At 41.3% G+C, this 22,654-nt stretch overlaps 1 protein-coding gene across 2 annotated transcripts in view; it reads right to left on the bottom strand.

Moving 5' to 3' along the window:
• Ak2 (Adenylate kinase 2) overlaps positions 1 to 22,654 on the bottom strand; it is a 115,872-nt gene that overhangs the window by 61,769 nt on the left and 31,449 nt on the right. For both annotated transcript variants that reach the window (XR_011712889.1, XM_071662693.1), the window contains exon 4: positions 9,630 to 9,797. Coding sequence is in view for 1 of the 2 variants with exons in the window: in XM_071662693.1 (XP_071518794.1) it covers positions 9,630 to 9,797 (168 nt within the window). In the remaining variant the exon portion in view is untranslated. The remainder of the gene's footprint in view (positions 1 to 9,629; positions 9,798 to 22,654) is intronic.

Here is a 22,654-nt window from a genome sequence, read left to right as displayed (position 1 = left end):
GCCATTCTTTCGTCAGTTTCCTTGTGCTACCTCACTGATGCGGGAGACAGCGACAAAGTATAATAAAAATATAATATAATATACATATATATATCATTAGTGGGATGGCCTTGATTAGGCCTTTGCTGCCTGTGCTGTTTCAGAAAGAGAAAATCATCAGGGGAAACCACATAAAGGTCTGTGGAGCCTGACTCTCATAACAGGGCTCTGGTTTCAGTGAATTATGCATTAGCGCTAGAAAAGGAATGTGAACAAATGATGCTGAAAATGAGTGCTTTTCATGCTTGGTCACTGTTCCCCATGTTAATAAGGTAATGCCAGGAACAAAGGCTACATCCATTCACCTCTATTGGTGCAACGCATCAAAACTACACCCCTAACCACAAACAGGACCCAAAGACTTATTCCCTGCTACACAATAGTCACACTGAAGTGTTCTTTCACTCTGTCCCATCCTTATCACTTTACATTTGCTTGGCTTAAATTTCATCAACCATTTATCAGACAACTTTTGAGTCTGTTTAGGTTCCCATATAAGCTGAACGCAACTCTCTTCGCTTTTCACTCCCCTCATGATTTTTGCATCAACTGTATACACATCTAGGTAAGAGTCCAAACCTTCACACATGTCATTCACACAGATCAAGAAGGGTATCTGCCATAAGAGAACCCTGTGGCACTCCTTTGGTGACCTCCATCCATTTGGAAAAGGCTGCTCTGATATATGTCCATTCCCTTCCACTAAGGTAATCTTCTATCCACCAAAGAAGTTTCCCCTAAATTCCTGCCAGGTATTCCAGCTCCTTAATCAGCATCACTTGCAGTACTGTTAAATGCCTTCTGGTAGCCTAGATATAAACAATCAACCCAACTTTCCATTTTGTCAAAGAGGTTTGTTAAACATGGCCTATATTTCTTCCCTATCTCATAAATGTCTACGAGGTTTGTTAAACAAGACCTGAATTTTTATCTATCTTTATCTCTGATGCCCATTACCACCTGGAACTCCCTCAATGGGGTGGCCACAGTATTAGTATCTCCATAACTAGTGAACTCAAGTGCCACTTCTTAACCTTTAGAGCCTCACCCATAACAGGCCAGTGGCAGAGGGCAACTCTACTACAGTGTTTGCAAAGGCTCCTTCCTAATGTTCCTACAGACTACTTCTACCTAATGCTCCTACCTACTACCTCCACCTAATGTTTCTATTTAATGCCCCGGCTATCTACTAATTCTATCTGTTAATTCTATCTGTTGCATCAGGGTCTCATCTCTAAGCTCCCCTCTTTGGCTTCCCTCCCTCACTTTGCTCCTTTATATCAAGCTTCCTCTCTGGCTGATCTATCTAAGTGGTTGTTGATGGATCACCATTCCCCCTTTTCTCTATCAAAGGCAGTGTCCCTCAAGGTTCTGTCCTATCCCATACACTTTTCCTCCGTTTTTAAAGATTTTTTTCTCCTCCACAAATAATATAATGCACTCATACGTTGACAACTCAGCACTACATTCATCAACATCCTTCAATTCTGATCCCTCTTCTTTCACTCGATCTGCATCTCATCTTGGTTTTGTCCACCCCACTGAGATATCCTGCCCATGTCTGAGTTTAATAAAACTCAAACTTGGACACGATATCTCAGTGGAGTAGACAAAACCAAGTTCAATGCCTCCAAGACCCAGTTTTTACCCCTCTCTCTGTCAAAAACTCCTCAAAACTCTCAGATCTCTCCTTAGTTGGTTCTGCAATTCAACCTCAACTCAATGAATATACATGGTACTATTGTAACATCCACTCTTTCTTGTAAATCCCACATTACAGGAATAGCTAAATCTACCTCTAAGAAACAGGGTGTCCTGCTTAGATGCAAAAATTTCATTTCTTCTGAAGAATTGTTCAGCTTATACAAAGGATTGATTTGTCTTTCTGTGGAGTACTGCTGTCAAATCTGGGGTGGTTCTAGTTCTGCAAGGCGAGTGCGTAGTGCTCACCACAAAAAAAAATTTGCGTTAGGAAGAATCAGCTGTGAGTTAAATGTATGATGCAGAGAGATTGTACAATTGTGGACAGAATGCTGGTAGTCCATTCGTGGGTAAGGTAGAAAGAAAAGACAGCTACATGGGTCAGAGGAGTGCAAATGGACTACCACTGAGGTGCTAGTTCACTGTGCAGCTGTCACTAACCCTCCCAATACCCAGGTAGGCAGTACTGGCAATATACCACTTTGGTCATTAGTTGCACACCAACTACTACCCACTACCTAAGTGTAAAACATGACCTCATTTCCCTAAACCTGTGCTGCCTCTCACTTAAGTAATTTCTCCTTTGTAGAAAGTCATTCATTTGCTTTCTGATTATCTTTGCCAGGACCATACAAACCACATTTGGCAAGGAGAGCGGTCTGTAGTTCAACTCCTCTTTCTGGTCTCCTTTCTTTTATACAGGTATGATATTTGTCCTTTTTCACTCCCCTCACATTTTGCCATTCTCTAGTGACAATTTGAGCTATATTTCAAGATGTCAGTCTATTGTATCAGAACACATGTTCAGCACATATGGCGAAATTTCATCAGGGCCATGCTCCTTGTACGGGTAAAGGCCTTTTAGTATTGTTTATCTTCTAATGCCTCCTCCCCATCCTATTTCACTAGTGATTGGGCTTTAATGTCTTCCACAACTCGTTATTTAGCTCCTCACATATCCTAATACCATCCTCAATGATTTTTCCCTCTGAATTCCTTAATTTGAATAGCTGCTCTTCAACTGACAATCTACTTCTGACAAATTTATGGAAAAGGGACAAAATTTCCCACTCCTGCTTTTGTTAATTTCTCTAAACCTTTCATCACAACACCTCTGTTCCCAGATGTTAACTAAATTTCCAATCTGTTACCACAGAAATTAATATGTTCTGAGTAGTTTCCACAATTATATCTCCTCCTTAAGTCATGTCTCATCACTTTTAACTTTCGCATTTACCACATAATCAAACCTAAGCATCACATGTTCACTTTTTCCAAGTGGTGTTGTACTCGGTAGGTAGCCACCGACTAGGGAGGAATATTACCAGTTCTACCTGCCTAGGTATCATGAGGGTAAGTGATGGCTACATAGTGAGCCAATACTTTAATGGTTGTCAAGTTATACTCCTCGGATCCAAGTAGCTGTCTTTTCATTCTGCCTCACCCACAAGGACTACTAGCATTCTGTCCACAAACAAGCAATCTCTCCTTGTCACATATAACACTCAACAACATATAACTAATGTTGCAAGAGGTCACTGTGATGCATGTGATCTAGCATACGCAGATATTCCTGTGGAAAACCAGCATATAACTCATGTAACTCATTCTTCTCACCTCTTAGATTTTTCTGAGTTGAGCACTATGCACTAGCCCTGCCTTTTGGCAAAATGTTATGATCAATAGATAAAAGTAGTGGGTAGGGACATTAGGCAAGAACAATTGATGAAAGTAGCAGGTTTGAACATTGGGTAGTCGTAGTAGGTAGGAAGATTTGGTAGGAGCCTCTGGAAGCTAAAATTGCCCTCTGCTAGTGACCTGTGAAGGACAAGGATATAAAGGCTAGAAAGATGAGCAAGAGTTCACCAGTTAGGGAGACTTTCGCTACAGTCACCCGTTGGAGGAGGTCCAAGAGAAAACAAGCCTCAAAGATATAGATAGACAGGTAGTGTATCATGTTATATTTTCAATACCCATACTAGTCTGTGTGAAGACATGATGTATTAAAGAGGGTGAATTAATCCATCTCATCCAAGTCTGTTCAATGATATGCTGATATAAGAAATTTCCAGAACACACACTAGAATCTTGTCTCTCCATGATTCCCTGTCACTAAGAGAATCGAAACCCACCAGTTTACTTTGAAATCCTCCATTATCAGTACTTTATCTTCTCTGAGAGTTTACTTTGAAATCCTCCATTATCAATACTTTATCTTCTCTGAGAAGTGCATGTGTTACTACTTAATACATCATCATTTTTGTTCCTTCACTGTATACTTGATCTGGATATTTAAAAATTCTTTGGAGGATTATACATTCACACCACTATGCACTTCTATCTTAATATTGCCCTTCTATTTTGTATGAATGGGCCTTCTACTACTGTTTCCTGAAACTCGAGGTTATTCATCACAAGGAAAGCAAAACTTTCTTCCTCCTTGTCTTCTCTTCACACAGAAAAAGGTTAGTTCCCACAACTTCAACAATATCAGGTTCATTTTCCTTACACAATCCTTAAACCCTAGCTCTACACCATGTACTATTAATCAGTTATGTCAGTATTCAAAAATTCGGTCTGCCATTACCATTGCCATTTCTGGCTTCTCTGCAGCACAGGTAGAGGTGGTCTGTCCTTTCACCTTACTTGACATCACCCATTTTTTGCCTTCTAATTGTATTCTATGCTTATAAGTCCTTTCTTTCCTTGGTCCATCACACTTGATGAATATTCTACTGAAATCTACCTTGTACTTGATTTTCTAGGCCAGTTTTAGTACCTCCTGGTTTGATGACTCCAAATCAAATGTAACCATAATCGGTCATCCCTTTACATCTTTCCTTTATCACAGGGATTATGTCTGGTAGTTCTACCAATTCTAATAACCCTTTAATGGACATTTCTTTTTTCTTTCCCCCTTTCTTTATTTGGTGTAAGTTCTTCATGCTGTCAAAAAATTACCTAAGATGGATGTTGAGCTCCTGGTTAATCAATCTTTCGAACTTAGGTGCCACCCACCTTGCAGCTAAGTCCATCAGATTTGGATCATCAATTCTGTGCCTCTGGCTTTCTCTACAATCTGATTTGCTAATAAGCACTGATCCTGTATGTTCTGGACTTTTAAGAAATTTTTATCTACTTGACCACAAATTTTGCTAATTGTTCTGTTCATCATTATTATTCATTATTACTATTATCATTAACATCATTTTACTTAATTGCCATTTCCTGCGTCAGCAAGGTAGCACTAGGACACAGACGAAGAATGGCCCTATCAACTCATATGCACACTTTTATTATTTATTCATCATACTTTGTTGGTCTCCCAGGTTAGAGAGATAGCGCAAGGAAACAGACAAAAGAATGGTCCAACCCACCCACATACACATGTATATACATACACACCCACACATGCACATATACATACCTATACATTTCAATGTAAAAATACACATACATGGACATATACATATATACACATGCACATATTCATACATACTGCCTTCATCCATTCCTGGCGCCACCCCGCCACACATGAAATGGCACCCCCCTCCCCCCCACATGCACGCGAGGTAGCGCTAGAAAAAGACATCAAAGGCCACATTCGTTCACACTCAGTCTCTAGCTGTCATGTGTAATGCACCGAAATCACAGGTCCCTTTCCACATCCAGAACCCACAAAATTTTCCATGGTTTACCCCAGATGCTTCACATGCCCTGGTTCAATCCACTGACAGCACGTTGACTCCAGTATACCATATAGTTCCAATTCACTTTATTCCTTGCACACCTTTCACCCTCCTGCATGTTTAGGCCCCAATTGCTCAAAATCTTTTGAACTCCATCCTTCCCCCTCCAATTTGGTCTCCTACTTCTCCTCATTCCTTCTACCTCTGACATATATCCTCTTTGTCAATCTTTCCTCATTCATTCTCCCCATGTGACCAAACCATTTCAATACACCCTCTTCTGTTCTCTCAACCACACTCCTTTTATTACCACATATCTCTCTTACCCTTTCATTACTTACTCAATCAAACCACCTCACACCACATATTGTCCTTAAGCATCTCATTTCCAACAAATCCACCCTCCTCCGCACAACTCTATCTACAGCCCACGCCTTACAACCATATAACATTGTTGGAACCACTATTCCTTCAAACATATCCATTTTTGCTCTCCAAGATACCATTCTCACCTTCCACACATTCTTCAACGCCTCCAGAACCTTCGCCCCCTCCCCTACCCTGTGACTCACTTCCGCTTCCATGGTTCCATTCGCTGTCAAATCCACTCCCAGATATCTAAAACACTTCACTTCCTCTACTTTTTCTCCATTCAAACTTACCTCCCAATTGACTTGTCCCTCAACCCTAATGAACCTAATAACCTTGCTCTTGGTCACATTTACTCTCAGCATTCTTCTTTCAAACACTTTACCAAACTTAGTCACCAGCTTCTGCAGTTTCTCACCCAAATCAGCCACTAGCGCTGTATCATCAGCGAACAACTACTGACTCACTTCCCAAGCCCTCTCATTTATAACAGACTGCTTACTTGCCCCCTTCCAAAACTCTTGCATTCACCTCCCTAACAATCCCATCCATAAACAAATTAAACAACCATGGAGACATTATGCACATTCACTGGGAACCAATCACTTTCCTCTCTTCCTACTCATACACATGCATTACATCCTCGATAAAAACTTTCCACTGCTTCTAGCAACTTAACTCCCACACGATATACTCATGATACCTTCCACAAAGCATCTCTATCAACTCTTATCATATGCCTTCTCCAGATCCATAAATGCTACATACAAATCCATCTGTTTTTCTCAGCATTTCTAACATAAATTCTTCAAAGCAAACACTTGATCCATACATCCTCTACCACTTCTGAAACCACACTGCTCTTCCCCAATTTGATGCTCTGTACATGCCTTCACCCTCTCAATCAACACTCTCCCATATAATTTCCCAGGAATACTCAACAAACATATACCTCCGTAATTTGAACACTCACCTTTATCCCCTTTGCCTTTGTACATAAATGCCAATACACACACATATACATACATATACATATCAACATATGCATACACATACATATACATATATACACATGTACATACTCATAATTGCTTGCCTTCATCCATTCCTGTCACTACCCTGCCACTCAGGAAATAGCATCACTACCCCCTGCTTCAGCGAGGTAGCACTAAGGAAACAGACAAAAAAAGCCACATTCATTCACATTCAGTCTCTAGCTGTCATGTGTAATGCACCAAAACCATAGCTCCCTATCCACATCCAGGCCCTACAAAACTTTTCATGGTTTACCCCAGATGCTTCACATGCCTTCTTTCAGTCCATTGACAGTACATTGACCTAGGTATACCATATCATTCCAATTCACTCTTTTTCCTTGCACACCTCTCACCCTCTTGTATGTTCAGGCCCCAATTGCTCAAAATCTTTTACACTCTATCCTTCCACCTCCAATTTGGTCTCCCACTTCTCCTTGTCCCCTTCACCTCTGACACATATATCCTCTTTGTCAATCTTTCCTCACTCATTCTCTCCATACGTTTAAACCATTTCAACACACCCTCTTCTGACCTCTCAACCACACCCTTTTTATTTCCACACCTCTCTTACCCTTTCAATACTTATTCAATCAAACCACCTCACACCACATACTGTCCTCAAACATTTCATTTCCAACACATCCACCTTCCTCCATATAACCCTATCTATAGTCCATGCCTTGCAACCATATAACATTGTTGGAACTACTAATCCCTCAAATATACCCATTTTTGCTGAGATAATGTTCTCTTCTTCCACACATTATTCTATTTACGGCTTTACTCAATGCCCTGGGAACCTTAGTTTCAGTGACACCAAGTTCATGTCCCACTGTATCAGTCAACATGCTCAGAACAAGTTGGCCAGCCCCAAAACTGCACCTCTTCACCCCTGATTTTTAAAAAAAAAATAAAAACAAAGTTAAGGACATAGTTACAGTCCCTTCTGATGTCCCCTGTTCTTTAATTATAACTTCATTCCCTTGGATATGTGCTTTATCAACCCCATCAACTGATGCCAACCTTAGCTCATGATCATCTAACTTGACTTTTAATCCCCGAGTTCCTATTACGTTTCATGACATCTCTCATGATCTTCAAATCAATTTTTGAGTTATCATTTCCATCTCTAACTGAAGTAATCTCAGAGTGTTTTCTATCATATCAACCAATAACTCCTAACTTTTATTCTCACATGTTGCACTGTTTTATCCATTCCTCTTGCTTCCTTTTTGTCACATTTGCCTGATCTTGATATTCTGCCTTTTCTAAATCCATTTCTGGCAAATATCAAATTGAATAGAAGGCTAAAATGAACAATTTTAGGGTGTGATAATTAGGTAAAACTTGACTGCCTTTACTTGTCTGCTGTCGGATTAAATGTGGACCAATTACCCTACTTACATTTACTGTCCTCATATTTTCTTGGTTTAGGCAGTCTAATGGTCTCAAACTGCTCCACCATAGAATAACATTGATATAGTTAGCTACCACAAAAATAAAGTTAATCAAGAGCATATTTTTAAATAACTGTGTAAGCACATATGCATACTGTATGTCCAGTTCAGAGAGGGAGTTCAAGGGGCCCTAACCACTTACTTTTCTCAAATCTCATATGATTAATAAATTTCTAAATTTTTCCATGATCAACATTCATAGATTCATCATTCAAATAATTTCAATCATCCACTGCTCTTACACTATATACATGTATGTTTATGTCCTAGGGATTGCAACCATACTTATATGGTCTACTGTGTGGGGACTCAAGCCATATCTGTATGGGTTGCCTTTTCCCATCCTCATTTAAACCAAAAGTTGAGCTTTGCTTGCCCACTACATCATGGAGAACAATTTGTGAGAATGATGATACAGTGTGGCAATATACTTTGAATATGACACCCTTAACTCTTTACAGAAAACACATACCAAAGGTGAAGTTATGGAATTCAAGGAGCATATGTTGACCGTTTGGATCAAAGACCATAATCAATGTAACACACCAATAAGTATAATGGTAGTTCTGTGGAAATTAAAAAAAAGTCTAGCAATCCGTGGAAAAACTCTTCAAACATCTATCCTAACATCAAGAGCAAGGGATACTTGCTCCTTTGTCTATATAACTCCACCAAGCCCTCTCTACCCCATAAGCCTTGACAAGTAAAATCCTCAGCCATTCTCAGGAAGAGTTATCTATATCATGGTATACTTAAAATACAATATTGTGTGCTTTATCTTTTATCTAAATACTTAGCTTATGTACCTGTTTTATAAGAATCTCCTTTAAACACACAACCCTCCTTTATCTCAATGTATATTTATTTATTTTGCTTTGTCGCTGTCTCCTGCGTTTGTGAGGTAGCGCAAGGAAACAGACGAAAGAAATGGCCCAACCCACCCCCATACACATGTATATACATACACGTCCACACACGCAAATATACATACCCATACATCTTAATGTACACATACATATACACACACAGACACATACATATATACACATGCACACAATTCACACTGCCTTTATTCATTCCCATCGCCACCTCGCCACACAATGTATCCTATGATAAAACTGTTTTCACTACACTTCTTTCCTTTTGTTGCATTTTCCAGGTTAGCATCTCCAACATACACCTGGGGATACCTGAACTAATTTAAAGCTGTTGTTTTGATAAAAATCATGAAAACCTATGATTATCACTAATCTCATGTATATGGAATTATACTTAAACTGCAAGCCTTTATAATATATACTCATTGGGAAACTTAGCGATTCAATTTGGAATCTTACATCATCAGTCATAGGAGTTTTGGGAGGATAAAACTCCTCATGGTAAGATCGACCAGAGGCTGGGTGAAAGAGTCTTCCAGTGATGCGTCGAACCAGAAGATCATCTTCGATGCCAAATTCAATCACTGAGTCTAGCTTCTGTTTCCGTATCTCTAACATTCCATCCAGCTGATGTGAGAGACATATAAACATTAATACAAAGTTTCTGTTTCTGCATATTTAACAATTCACCCACCTGATGTGAGATAAAAATGCATAAAAATTAGGTCATATACATCATGCATACTATCCTGTCTTCAAAACTGTCAGTACTTGTTTCTTCTTAACGAAAAAATATTACTATCATCAAACCATGGATGTACATGCACATCTTTTCTAAGACACTTCATTAGGTCAAATAAAATGATCCAGTATTGTGCTTTAGCCACCACATACATACAACAAAGATAACATACAGCAACATCCAATTCTAATTGACTAAAGAGAGGAGAGTGGTCCATCAGAATTTAAATTCTTATACATTCCGAGTTTAACCAAAGAACACTGATAAATGAAAGATTAACAAGTGTACCAGAAATTGACCTAATTCCTTTGATGTTAAATGTTGCTGAAGGTCACCCCCTCAGGCAGGAGATGTTTAGGGAATAGTTAAGACTACTCTAAATCAGAAAGAAACAGCTATAGTGTCATCAGGAGTCACCTGAATCACCTCCTGGTCACAAATTGGGCAGGCATAAGGCACAAGCTTATCTCCTTATGCTTATGTTGCTTAATCTTTTTCAGCTTAACAGCAATGCTGTTTCCTGGATCTCTGAGCAGGTGCAACACTGAGAGCTAACTTATCTGCAATGATTTAATACAAAAAGACATGCCTTTGTATAAAACAAATTTTTTTTTTTTTTTTTTTTTCGCTTTGTCGCTGTCTCCCGCGTTTGCGAGGTAGCGCAAGGAAACAGACGAAAGAAATGGCCCAACCCACCCCATACACATGTATATACATACGTCCACACACGCAAATATACATACCTACACAGCTTTCCATGGTTTACCCCAGACACTTCACATGCCTTGATTCAATCCACTGACAGCACGTCAACCCCGGTATACCACATCGCTCCAATTCACTCTATTCCTTGCCCTCCTTTCACCCTCCTGCATGTTCAGGCCCCGATCACACAAAATCTTTTTCACTCCATCTTTCCACCTCCAATTTGGTCTCCCTCTTCTCCTCGTTCCCTCCACCTCCGACACATATATTCTCTTGGTCAATCTTTCCTCACTCATTCTCTCCATGTGCCCAAACCATTTCAAAACACCCTCTTCTGCTCTCTCAACCACGCTCTTTTTATTTCCACACATCTCTCTTACCCTTACGTTACTTACTCGATCAAACCACCTCACACCACACATTGTCCTCAAACATCTCATTTCCAGCACAACCATCCTCCTGCGCACAACTCTATCCATAGCCCACGCCTCGCAACCATACAACATTGTTGGAACCACTATTCCTTCAAACATACCCATTTTTGCTTTCCGAGATAATGTTCTCGACTTCCACACATTCTTCAAGGCTCCCAGAATTTTTGCCCCCTCCCCCACCATATGATCCACTTCCGCTTCCATGGTTCCATCTGCTGCCAGATCCACTCCCAGATATCTAAAACACTTCACTTCCTCCAGTTTTTCTCCATTCAAACTCACCTCCCAATTGACTTGACCCTCAACCCTACTGTACCTAATTACCTTGCTCTTATTCACATTTACTCTTAACTTTCTTCTTTCACACACTTTACCAAACTCAGTCACCAGCTTCTGCAGTTTCTCACATGAATCAGCCACCAGCGCTGTATCATCAGCGAACAACAACTGACTCACTTCCCAAGCTCTCTCATCCCCAACAGACTTCATACTTGCCCCTCTTTCCAAAACTCTTGCATTCACCTCCCTAACAACCCCATCCATAAACAAATTAAACAACCATGGAGACATCACACACCCCTGCCGCAAACCTACATTCACTGAGAACCAATCACTTTCCTCTCTTCCTACACGTACACATGCCTTACATCCTCGATAAAAACTTTTCACTGCTTCTAACAACTTTCCTCCCACACCATATATTCTTAATACCTTCCACAGAGCATCTCTATCAACTCTATCATATGCCTTCTCCAGATCCATAAATGCTACATACAAATCATTTGCTTTTCTAAGTATTTCTCACATACATTCTTCAAAGCAAACACCTGATCCACACATCCTCTACCACTGCTGAAACCACACTGCTCTTCCCCAATCTGATGCTCTGTACATGCCTTCACCCTCTCAATCAATATCCTCCCATATAATTTACCAGGAATACTCAACAAACTTATACCTCTGTAATTTGAGCACTCACTCTTATCCCCTTTGCCTTTGTACAATGGCACTATGCACGCATTCCGCCAATCCTCAGGCACCTCACCATGAGTCATACATACATTAAATAACCTTACCAACCAGTCAACAATACAGTCACCCCCTTTTTTAATAAATTCCACTGCAATACCATCCAAACCTGCTGCCTTGCAACTGCATAATAACATGGCATGAGAGATTGTTTAGGTGCTAAGCACATTCTCATCTCAGACTGGCTGCGAGAGACCAAGCTAGGTCTTAAGTTATCTTTTGTTAAGTACAAATGTACAGAAAATAATACTGCACCAATCAACTGTTGTAATACATCAACATACAACTACGTGTGTGTGTCCATCCAGAGAGAATATCATATGTGATGATAAAGAAAAAGTGCACTGAGGTAACTGGCACCAAGTTAAAATATATTCTCCAAATGCCCAGTGTCCCAGACCCTGGTCCAGAACTTAGACTAGTCTGTTACATCCGAGACTTAAGTAAGATGTATTCTTACCTTACCAGACTAAATTTTTGTTGAAAATATGCTGAAACAGACTTTTAAAGAAATTTGTTAGATCCCAAACTTAGTCCAGAGGGGTTCAGAAGGTCTGTTAAAAGCCAAATTCAGATACATATGTAAAAAAAACATTTCAACACACCCTATTCTGCTCTCTCAGCCACACTCTTTTTATTACCACACATCACTCTTATCCTTTCATTACTTACTTGATCAAACCACCTTACACCACATACGATCCTCAAACATTTCATTTCCAACACACCCATCCTCCTCCATACACCAAGCTTCGCAACCAAATAAAACTGTTGGAAATACTATTCCCCCAATCCTACCATTTTGCTCTCGGAGATAACATTCTCTATTTCCGCAATCTTCTGTTTCCTCTTTTAGAAATCGAAATAGAACACTTTGGTCCATGACTGGGGCCTCCAATGTCCACACACACACACATAGTATCTATATTTCATTTATCATACTTAACTGCCATCTACCGCATTAGGAAGGTACCACAAGGAAACAGACGAGGAATTGCCCAACCCACCCACATACAAATGTATATACACAGACACCCACAAACACACATATACATACATATGCATTTTCAACATATACATACATACACATATATACACATGTGCATATTCATACTTGCTGCCTTCATCCATTCTGGTCACCACCCCGCCACACATGAAATAGCACACACACACACACACACAAACACACACACACACACCCTCCAGCAAGGTAGCACCAGGAAAAGACAAAAAAGGCCACATTCGCTCACACTCAGTCTCTAGTTGTCATGTGTAATGCACCAAAACCACAGCTCCCTTTCCACATCTAGGCCCCACACACCTTTCCATGGTTTATCCCAGATGCTTCACATGTCTGGATTCAATCCACTGACAGCACGTCGACCCCGATATACCACATTGTTCCAATTCACTCTATTCCTTGCACGCCTTTCACCCTCCTTAATGTTCAGGCCATGATCACTCAAAATCTTTTACACTAAATCCTTCCACCTCCAATTTGGTCTCCCGCTTCTTCTTCCCTCCACATCTGACATATGTATCCTCTTTGTAAATCTTTCCTCACACATTCTCTCCATATGTCCAAACCATTTCAACACACCCTCCTCTGCTATCAGCCACCTCCTTTTATTACCACACATATCTCTTACCATTTCATTACTTACTTGATCAAACAACCTCACACCACATACTGTCCTTGAACATTTCATTTCCATCACATCCACCTTCCTCCGCACAACCCTATCTATAACCCATGCCTCACAACCATATAACATTGTTGGAACCACTATTCCCTCAAACATACCCAATTTTGCTCTCCGAGATAACTTTTTTGCCTTCCACACATTCTTCATCACTCCCAGAACCTTCGCCCCTCCCCCACCCTGTGACTCACTTCTGCTTCCTCCAGTTGTTCTCCATTCAAACTTACCTCCCAATCAACTTGTCCCTCAACCCTAATGAGCTTAATAACCTTGCTCTTATTCACATTTACTCTCAACTTTCTTCTTTCATACACTTAACCAAACTCAGTCCCCAACTTCTGCAGTTTCTCACCCAAATATATTTTTTATTGATTTTATTCATTTTGCTTTGTCGCTGTCTCCCGTGTTAGCAAGGTAGCGCAAGGAAACAGATGAAAGAATGGCCCAACCCACCCACATATACATGTATATACATACACGTCCACACACGCAAATATACATCCCTATACATCTCAACATATACATATATATACACACACAGACATATACATATATACACATGTACATAATTCATACTGTCTGCCTTTATTCATTCCCATCGCCACCCCACAACACATAAAATAACAACCCCCTCCCCCCTCATGTGCGCGAGGTAGTGCTTGGAAAAGACAACAAAGGCCACATTCGTTCACACTCTGTCTCTAGCTGTCATGTAATAATGCACCGAAACCACAGCTCCCTTTCCACATCCAGGCCTCACAAAACTTTCCACGGTTTATCCCATATGCATCACATGCCTGGTTCAATCCATTGACAGCATGTCGACCCCGGTACACCACATTGTTCCAATTCACTCTATTCCTTGCATGCCTTTCGCCCTCCTGCATGTTCAGGCCCCAATCACTCAAAATCTTTTTCACTCCATCTTTCCACCTCCAACTTGGTCTCCCACTTCTCCTCGTTCCCTCCACCTCTGACACATATATCCTCTTGGTCAATCTTTCCTTACTCATCCTCTCCATGTGACCATTTCAAAACACCCTCTTCTGCTCTCTCAACCAAACTCTTTTTATTTCCACACATCTCTCTAACCCTATTATTACTTATTTGATCAAACCACCTCACACCACATATTGTCCTCAAACATCTCATTTCCAGCACATCCACCCTCCTCCGCACAACTCTATAGCCAATGCCTCGCAACCATATAACATTGTTGGAACCATTATTCCTTCAAACATACTCAATTTGCTTTCCGAGATAATGTGCTCACCTTCCACACATTTTTCAACACTCCCAGAAGTTTCACCCCCCCCTCCACCCCCCTATGACTCACTTCCATTTCCATGGTTCCATCCTCTGCCAAATCCACTCCTAGATAACTAAAACACTTCACTTCCTCTACTTTTTCTCCATTCAAACTTATCTCCCAACTGAACTGTCTCTCAACCCTACTGTACCTAATCATCCTGCTCTTATTCACAATTACTCTCAGCTTTCTTCTTTCACACAATTTACCAAACTCAGTCACCAGCTTCTGCAGTTTCTCACCCAAATCAGCGACCAGCACTGTATCATCACCAAACAACAACTGACTCACTTCCCAAGCTCTCTCATCCACAGCAGACTGCATACTTGCCCCTCTCTCCAAAACTCTTGCATTCACCTCCCTAACAACCCCATCCATAAACAAATTAAACAACCATGGAGACATCATGCACCCCTGCCGCAAACCGACATTCACTGAGAACCAATCACTGTGGATCAGGTGTTTGCTTTGAAGAATGTATGTGAGGAATACTTAGAAAAGCAAATGGATTTGTATGAAGCATTTATGGATCTGGAGAGAGCATATGATAGAGTTGATAGAGATGCTCTGTGGAAGGTATTAAGAATACATGGTGTGGGAGGCAAGTTGTTTAAAGCAGTGAAAAGTTTTTATCGAGGATGTATGGCATGTGTACGAGTAGGAAGGGAGGAAAGTTATTGGTTCTCAGTGAATGTCGGTTTGCGGCAGGGGTGCATAATGTCTCCATGGTTGTTTAATTTGTTTATGAATGGGGTTGTTAGGGAGGTGAATGCAAGAGTTTTGGAGAGAAGGGCAAGTATTCAGTCTGTAGTGGATGAGAGAGCTTGGAAAGTGAGTCATTTGTTGTTCACTGATGATACTGAGCTGGTCGCTGATTTGGGTGAGAAACTGCAGAAGCTGGTGACTGAGTTTGGTAAAGTGTGTGAAAGAAGAAAGCTGAGAGTAAATGTGAATAAGAGCAAGGTTATTAGGTACAGTAGGGTTGAGAGACAAGTCAATTGGGAGGTAAGTTTGAATGGGGAAAAACTGGAGGACATGAAGTGTTTTTGATATCTGGGAGTGGATTTGGCAGCGGATGGAGCCATGGAAGCAGAAGTGAGTCACAGGGTGGGGGAGGGGGCAAAAGTTCTGGAAGTGTTGAAAAATGTGTGGAAGGCAAGAACATTATCTCAGAAAGCAAAAATGGGTATGTTTGAAGGAATAGTGGTTCCAACAATGTTATATGGTTGCAAGGCGTGGGCTACAAATAGAGCTGTGCGGAGGAGGGTGGGTGTGTTGGAAATGAGATGTTTGAGGACAATACGTGGTGTGAGGTGGTTTGATCGAGTAAGTAATAATAGGGTAAGAGAGATGTGTGGTAATAAAAAGAGTGTGGATGAGAGAGCAGAAGAAGGTGTTTTGAAATGGTTTGTCTGAGAGGTGGAGGGACGAGAAGTGGGAGACCATATTGGAGGTAAAAAGATGGAGTGAAAAAGATTTTGAGTGGTTGGGGCCTGAACATGCAGGAGGGTGAAAGGCATGTAAGGAATAGAGTAAATAGGAACGATGTGGTATACTGGGGTCGACGTGCTGTCAATGGATTGAACCAGGGCATGTGAAGCGTCTGGGGTACACCATGGAAAGTTCTGTGAGGCCTGGATGTGGAGAGGGAGCTGTGGTTTCGGTGCATTATTACATGACAGCTAGAGACTGAGTGTGAATGAATGTGGCCTTTGTTGTCTTTTCCTAGCGCTAACTCATGCACATGCAGGGGGAGGGGGTTGTTATTTCATGTGTGGCAGGGTGGCGATGGGAATGAATAAAGGCAGACAGGATGAATTATGTATATATGTATATGTCTGCGTGTGTATATATATGTATACGTTGAGATGTATAGGTATGTATATTTGCGTGTGGATGTGTATGTATATACATGTGTATGTGGGTGGGTTGGGCCATTCTTTCGTCTGTTTCCTTATGCTAACGCGGGAGACAGTGACAAAGTAAAATAAATAAAGTAAATATATATATATATATTTCATTATACACTTGCTGTCTTCCGAGGTTAGCGAGGTAGCACAAGGAAGCAGATGAAAGAATGGCCCAACCCACTCACATACACATGTATATACATACATGCCCACACACACATATATACATACCTATACATTTCAACGTATACATACATATACATACAGAGACATATACATATAAACACATGTACATATCCATACTTGCTGCCTTCATCCATTCCCGTTGCCACCCTACCACACACAAGATGTATAGTTATGTATATTTGCGTGTGGATGTGTATGTACATACATGTGTATGTGGGTGGGTTGGGCCATTCTTTCGTCTGTTTCCTTATGCTATCGCGGGAGACAGTGACAAAGTAAAATAAATAAAGTAAATATATATATATATTTCATTATACACTTGCTGTCTTCCGAGGTTAGCGAGGTAGCACAAGGAAGCAGATGAAAGAATGGCCCAACCCACTCACATACACATGTATATACATACATGCCCACACACACATATATACATACCTATACATTTCAACGTATACATACATATACATACAGAGACATATACATATAAACACATGTACATATCCATACTTGCTGCCTTCATCCATTCCCGTTGCCACCCTACCACACACATAAAAAAAAAAAGCCCCCCCCCAGCAAGGCAGTGCCAGGAACAGGAAAAAAACGCCACATTCAGTCACACTCAGTCTCTAGCTGTCATGTGTAATGCACTAAAACCACAGCTCCCTTTCCACATCTAGGCCCCAGAGACCTTTCCATGGCTTACCCCAAATGCTTCACATGCCCTGGATCAATCCATTGACCTCGGTATAGAACATCATTCCAATTCACTCTATTCCTTGCACACCTTTCATCCTCCTGTATGTTGAGGCCCTGGTCACTAAAAAACTTTTTCAATCCATCCTTTCACCTCCAATTTGGTCTCCTGCTTCTTCCCTCCACCTCTAACAAATATATCCTTTTTATCACTCTTTCCTCAAGCATTCTCCCCATGTATCCAAACCATTTCATCACACCATCTTTTGCTATCTCATCCACACTCTTTTTATTACCACACATCTCTCTTACCCTTTTGTTACTTACTCGATCAAACCACCTCACACCACACATTGTCCACAAACATTTCATTTCTAACACATCCACCCTCATTTGCACAACCCTACCTATAGCCAATGCCTCACAATCATATAGCATTGTTGGAACCACTATTCCTTCAAACATAACCATTTTTGCTCTCCAAGATAACATTCTCGCATTCCACACATTCTTCAATGCTCCCAGAACCTTCGCTCCCTCCCCTACCCTGTGACTCACTTCTACTTTCATGGTCTGCTAAATCCACTCCCAGATATCTAAAACACTTCACTTCCTCCAGTTTTTCTCCATTCAAACTTACCTCCCAACTGGCTTGTCCCTCAACCCTAATGAACCTAATACCTTTACTCTTACTCACATTTACTCTCAGCTCTCTTCTTTAACACACTTTACCAAACTCAGTCACCAGCTTCTATAGTTTCTCATCCGAATCAGCCACCCACACTGTATCATCATCAAACAACAACTGACTTACTTCCCAAGCTCTCTCATCCAAAACACACTGCATACTTGCCCCTCTTTCCAAAACTCTTGCATTCACCTCCCTAACAACCCATCCATAAACAAATTAAACAACCATGGAGACCATGCCCCCCTGCCGCAAATCAACATTCACTAGGAACCAATCACTTTCCTCTCTTCCTACACGTACACATGCCTAACATCCTCGATAAAACCTTTTCACTGCTTCTAGCAACTTACCTCCCGCACCATATACTCTTAAAACCATCCACAGAACATCTCTTATCAACTCTTATCATATGCCTTCTCCAGATCCATAAATACTACATACAAATCCATCTGTTTTTCTAGGTATTTCTCACATACATTCTTCAAAGCAAACACCTGATCCACACATCCTCTACCACTTCTGAAACCACACTGCTCTTCCCCAATCTAATGCAATGTATATGCCTTCATCCTCTCAATCAATACCCTCCCATACAATTTCCCAGGAATGCTCAACAAACTTATACCTCTGTAATTTGAACACTCATCTTTATCCCCTTTGCCTTTGTACAATGCCATCAAGCATGATTCCGCCAATCCTCAGGCACTTCATCATGAACGAGACCAGGTTATAGTGATGGGTGATTGAATGCAAAGGGGAGTAGTGTGGCAGTTGAGGGTATAATTGGTGTACATGGGGTGTTCAGTGTTGTAAATGGAAATGGTGAAAAGCTTGTGATTGGGAATACCTGGTTTAAAAAGAGAGATATACATAAGTATATGTATGTAAGTAGGAGAGATGGCCAGAGAGTGTCATTGGATTACGTTCAGTTGATGAGCGCGTGAAAGAGAAACTTTTGTATAATAATGTGCTGAGAGGGGCAAATGGAGGAATATCTGACCATTATCTTGTGGAGGCAAAGGTGAAAATATGTATATGTTTCCAGAAAAGAAGAGAGTGGTGAGAGTAAGTGAGCTTGGAAAAGAGACGTGTAAGGAAGTACCAGGAGAGATTGAGTGCAGAATGGAAAATGCTGAGAGCAAATGGCGTAAGGGGAGTGGGGGAGAAATGGGATGTATTTAGGAGAGCAAGATGGCTTGCGCAAAAGATGCCTGTGACATGAGAAAGGTGGGAGGTGGGTAGATTAGAAAGGATAGAGTGGTGGGATGAAGAAGTAAGATTGTTAGTGAAAGAGAAGAGAGGCGCATTTGGACATTTTCTTACAAGGACATAGTGCAAATGACCGGGAGATGTATAAAAGAAAGAGGCAAGAGGTCAAGAGAAAGGTGCAAGAGGTGAAAAAGCAGGGTGAATGAGAGTTGAGGTGAGAGACTATTATCAAATTTTAGGAAGAATAAAAAGATGGTTTGGTCACATGGAGAGAATGAGTGAGGAAAGATTGACAAAGAAGATATATGAGTCAGAGGTGGAGGGGTAAAGAAGTGGGAGACCAAAATGGAGGTGGAAAGATTGAGTGAAAAAGCTTTTGAGCGATCGGGGCCTCAACATGCAGGAGGGTGAAAGGAGTGCAATGAATAGAGTGAACTGAAACCATGTGGTATACCGGGGTCGACGTGCTGTCAATGGATTGAACCAGGGCATGTGAAGCGTCTGGGGTAAACCATGGAAAGTTTTGTGGAGCCTGGATGTGGAAAGGGAGCTGTGGTTTTGGTGCATTATACATGACAGCTAGAGACTGATTGTGAACAAATGTACCCTTTGTCGTCTTTTCCTAGTGCTACCTAGTGCGCATGAGGGGGGGGTTTGTCTTTTCATGTGTGGCGGGGTGGTGACAGGAATGAATAAAGGCAGCAAATATGAATTATGTACATGGATGTATATGGGCAAATGAGAGTTGGGGTGAGAGAGAATCATTAAATTTTAGGGAGAATAAAAAGATGTTTTGGAAGGAGGTAAATAAAGCGCGTAAGACAAGGGAACAAATGGGAACTTCAGTGAAGGGGGTTAATGAGGAGGTGATAACAAGTAGTGGTGATATGAGAGGGAGATGGAGTGAGTATTTTGAAGGTTTGTTGAATATGTTTGATGATACAGTGGCAGATATAGGGTGTTTTGGTCAAGGTGATGTGCAAAGTGAGAGGGTTAGGGAGAATGATTTGCTAAACAGAGAAGAGGTAGTAAAAGCTTTGCGGAAGATGAAAGCAGGCAAGGCAGCAGGTTGGGATGGTATTGCAGTGGAACTTATTAAAAAAGAGGGAGACTGTATTGTTGACTCGTTGGTAAGGTTATTTAATGTATGTATGACTCAAGGTGAGGTGCCTGTGGATTGGCAGAATGCTTGCATAGTGCCATTGTACAAAGTCAAAGGGGATAAAAGTGAGTGCTCAAATTACAGAGGTATAAGTTTGGTGAGTATTCCTGTTAAATTATATGGGAGGGTATTGATTGAGAGGGTGAAGGCATGTACAGAGCATCAGATTGGGGAAGAGCAGTGTGGTTTCAGAAGTGGTAGAGGATGTGTGGATCAGGTGTTTGCTTTGAAGAATGTATGAGAGAAATACTTAGAAAAGCAAATGGATTTGTATGTAGCATTTATGGATCTGGAGAAGGCATATGATAGAGTTGATGGCAATGCTCTGTGGAAGGTATTAAGAATATATGGTGTGGGAGGCAAGTTGTTAGAAGCAGTGAAAAGTTTTTATCGAGGATGTAAGGCATGTGTACGTGTAGGAAGGAAGGAAAGTGATTGGTTCTCAGTGAATGTAGGTTTGCGGTAGGGGTGTGTGATGTCTCCATGGTTGTTTAATTTGTTTATGGATGGGGTTGTTAGGGAGGTGAATGCAAGAGTTTTGGAAAGAGGGGCAAGTATGCAGTCTGTTGTGGACGAGAGGGTTTGGGAAGTGAGTCAGTTGTTGTGCGATGATGATACAGTGCTGGTGGCTGATTCGGGTGAGAAACTGCAGAAGCTGGTGTCTGAGTTAGGTAAAGTGTGTGAAAGAGGAAAGCTGAGAGTAAATGTGAGTAAGAGCAAGGTTATCAGATTCAGTAGGGTTGAGGGACAAGTCAAGAGGGAGGTAAGTTTGAATGGAGAAAAACTGGAGTAAGTGAAGTGTTTTAGAAATCTGGGAGTGGATTTCGCAGCGGATGGAACCATGGAAGCAGAAGTGAGACACAGGGTGGGGGAGGGGGCAAAAATTCTGGGAGCCTTGAAAAATGAGCGGAAGGCGAGAACATTATCTCGGAAAGCAACAATGGGTATGTTTGAAGGAATAGTGGTTCCAACAATGTTGTATGGTTGCGAGGCGTGGGCTATGGATGGAGTTGTGCGGAGGAGGGTGGATGTGTTGGAAATGAGGTGTTTGAGGACAATATCTGGCGTGAGGTGGTTTGATCGGGTAAGTGAGATGTGTGGTAATAAGAAGAGTGTGGTTGAGAGAGCAGAAGAGGGTGTTTTGAAATGGTTTGGTCACATGTAGAGAATGAGTGAGGAAAGATTGACCAAGAGGATATATGTGTCAGAGGTGGAAGGAACGAGGAGAAGTGGGAGACCAAATTGGAGGTGGAAAGATGGAGTGAAAAAGATTCTGATTGATTGGGGCATGAACATACAGGAAGGTGAAAGGGGTCCAAGGAATAAAAGTGAAAAAGATTTTGAGTGATTGGGGCATGAACATACAGGAAGGTGAAAGGGGTCCAAGGAATAGAGTGAATTGAAACAATGTGGTATATCAGGGTCGATGTGCTGTCAGTGGATTGAACCAGGGCATGTGAAGCATCTGGGGTAAACTATGGAAAGTTTAGTGGCGCCTGGATGTGGAAAGGGAGCTGTGGTTTGTGCATTACACATGACAGCTAGAGACTGAGTGTGAATGAATGTGGCCTTTGTTGTCTTTTCCTAGGGCTACCTTGCGCGCACACGGGGAGAGGGGCATGCCTTTTCATGTGTGACGGGGTGGTGAATGGAATGGCTGAGGGCAGCATGTATGGATACGTACATGTGTATATGAGAAGAAAGATCATGAGAG

This window comes from Panulirus ornatus, chromosome 6 (assembly GCF_036320965.1).
Source record: "Panulirus ornatus isolate Po-2019 chromosome 6, ASM3632096v1, whole genome shotgun sequence".
In the NCBI taxonomy this organism is placed as follows: domain Eukaryota; kingdom Metazoa; phylum Arthropoda; class Malacostraca; order Decapoda; family Palinuridae; genus Panulirus; species Panulirus ornatus.
This window is presented reverse-complemented; position numbering and strand designations above follow the sequence as displayed.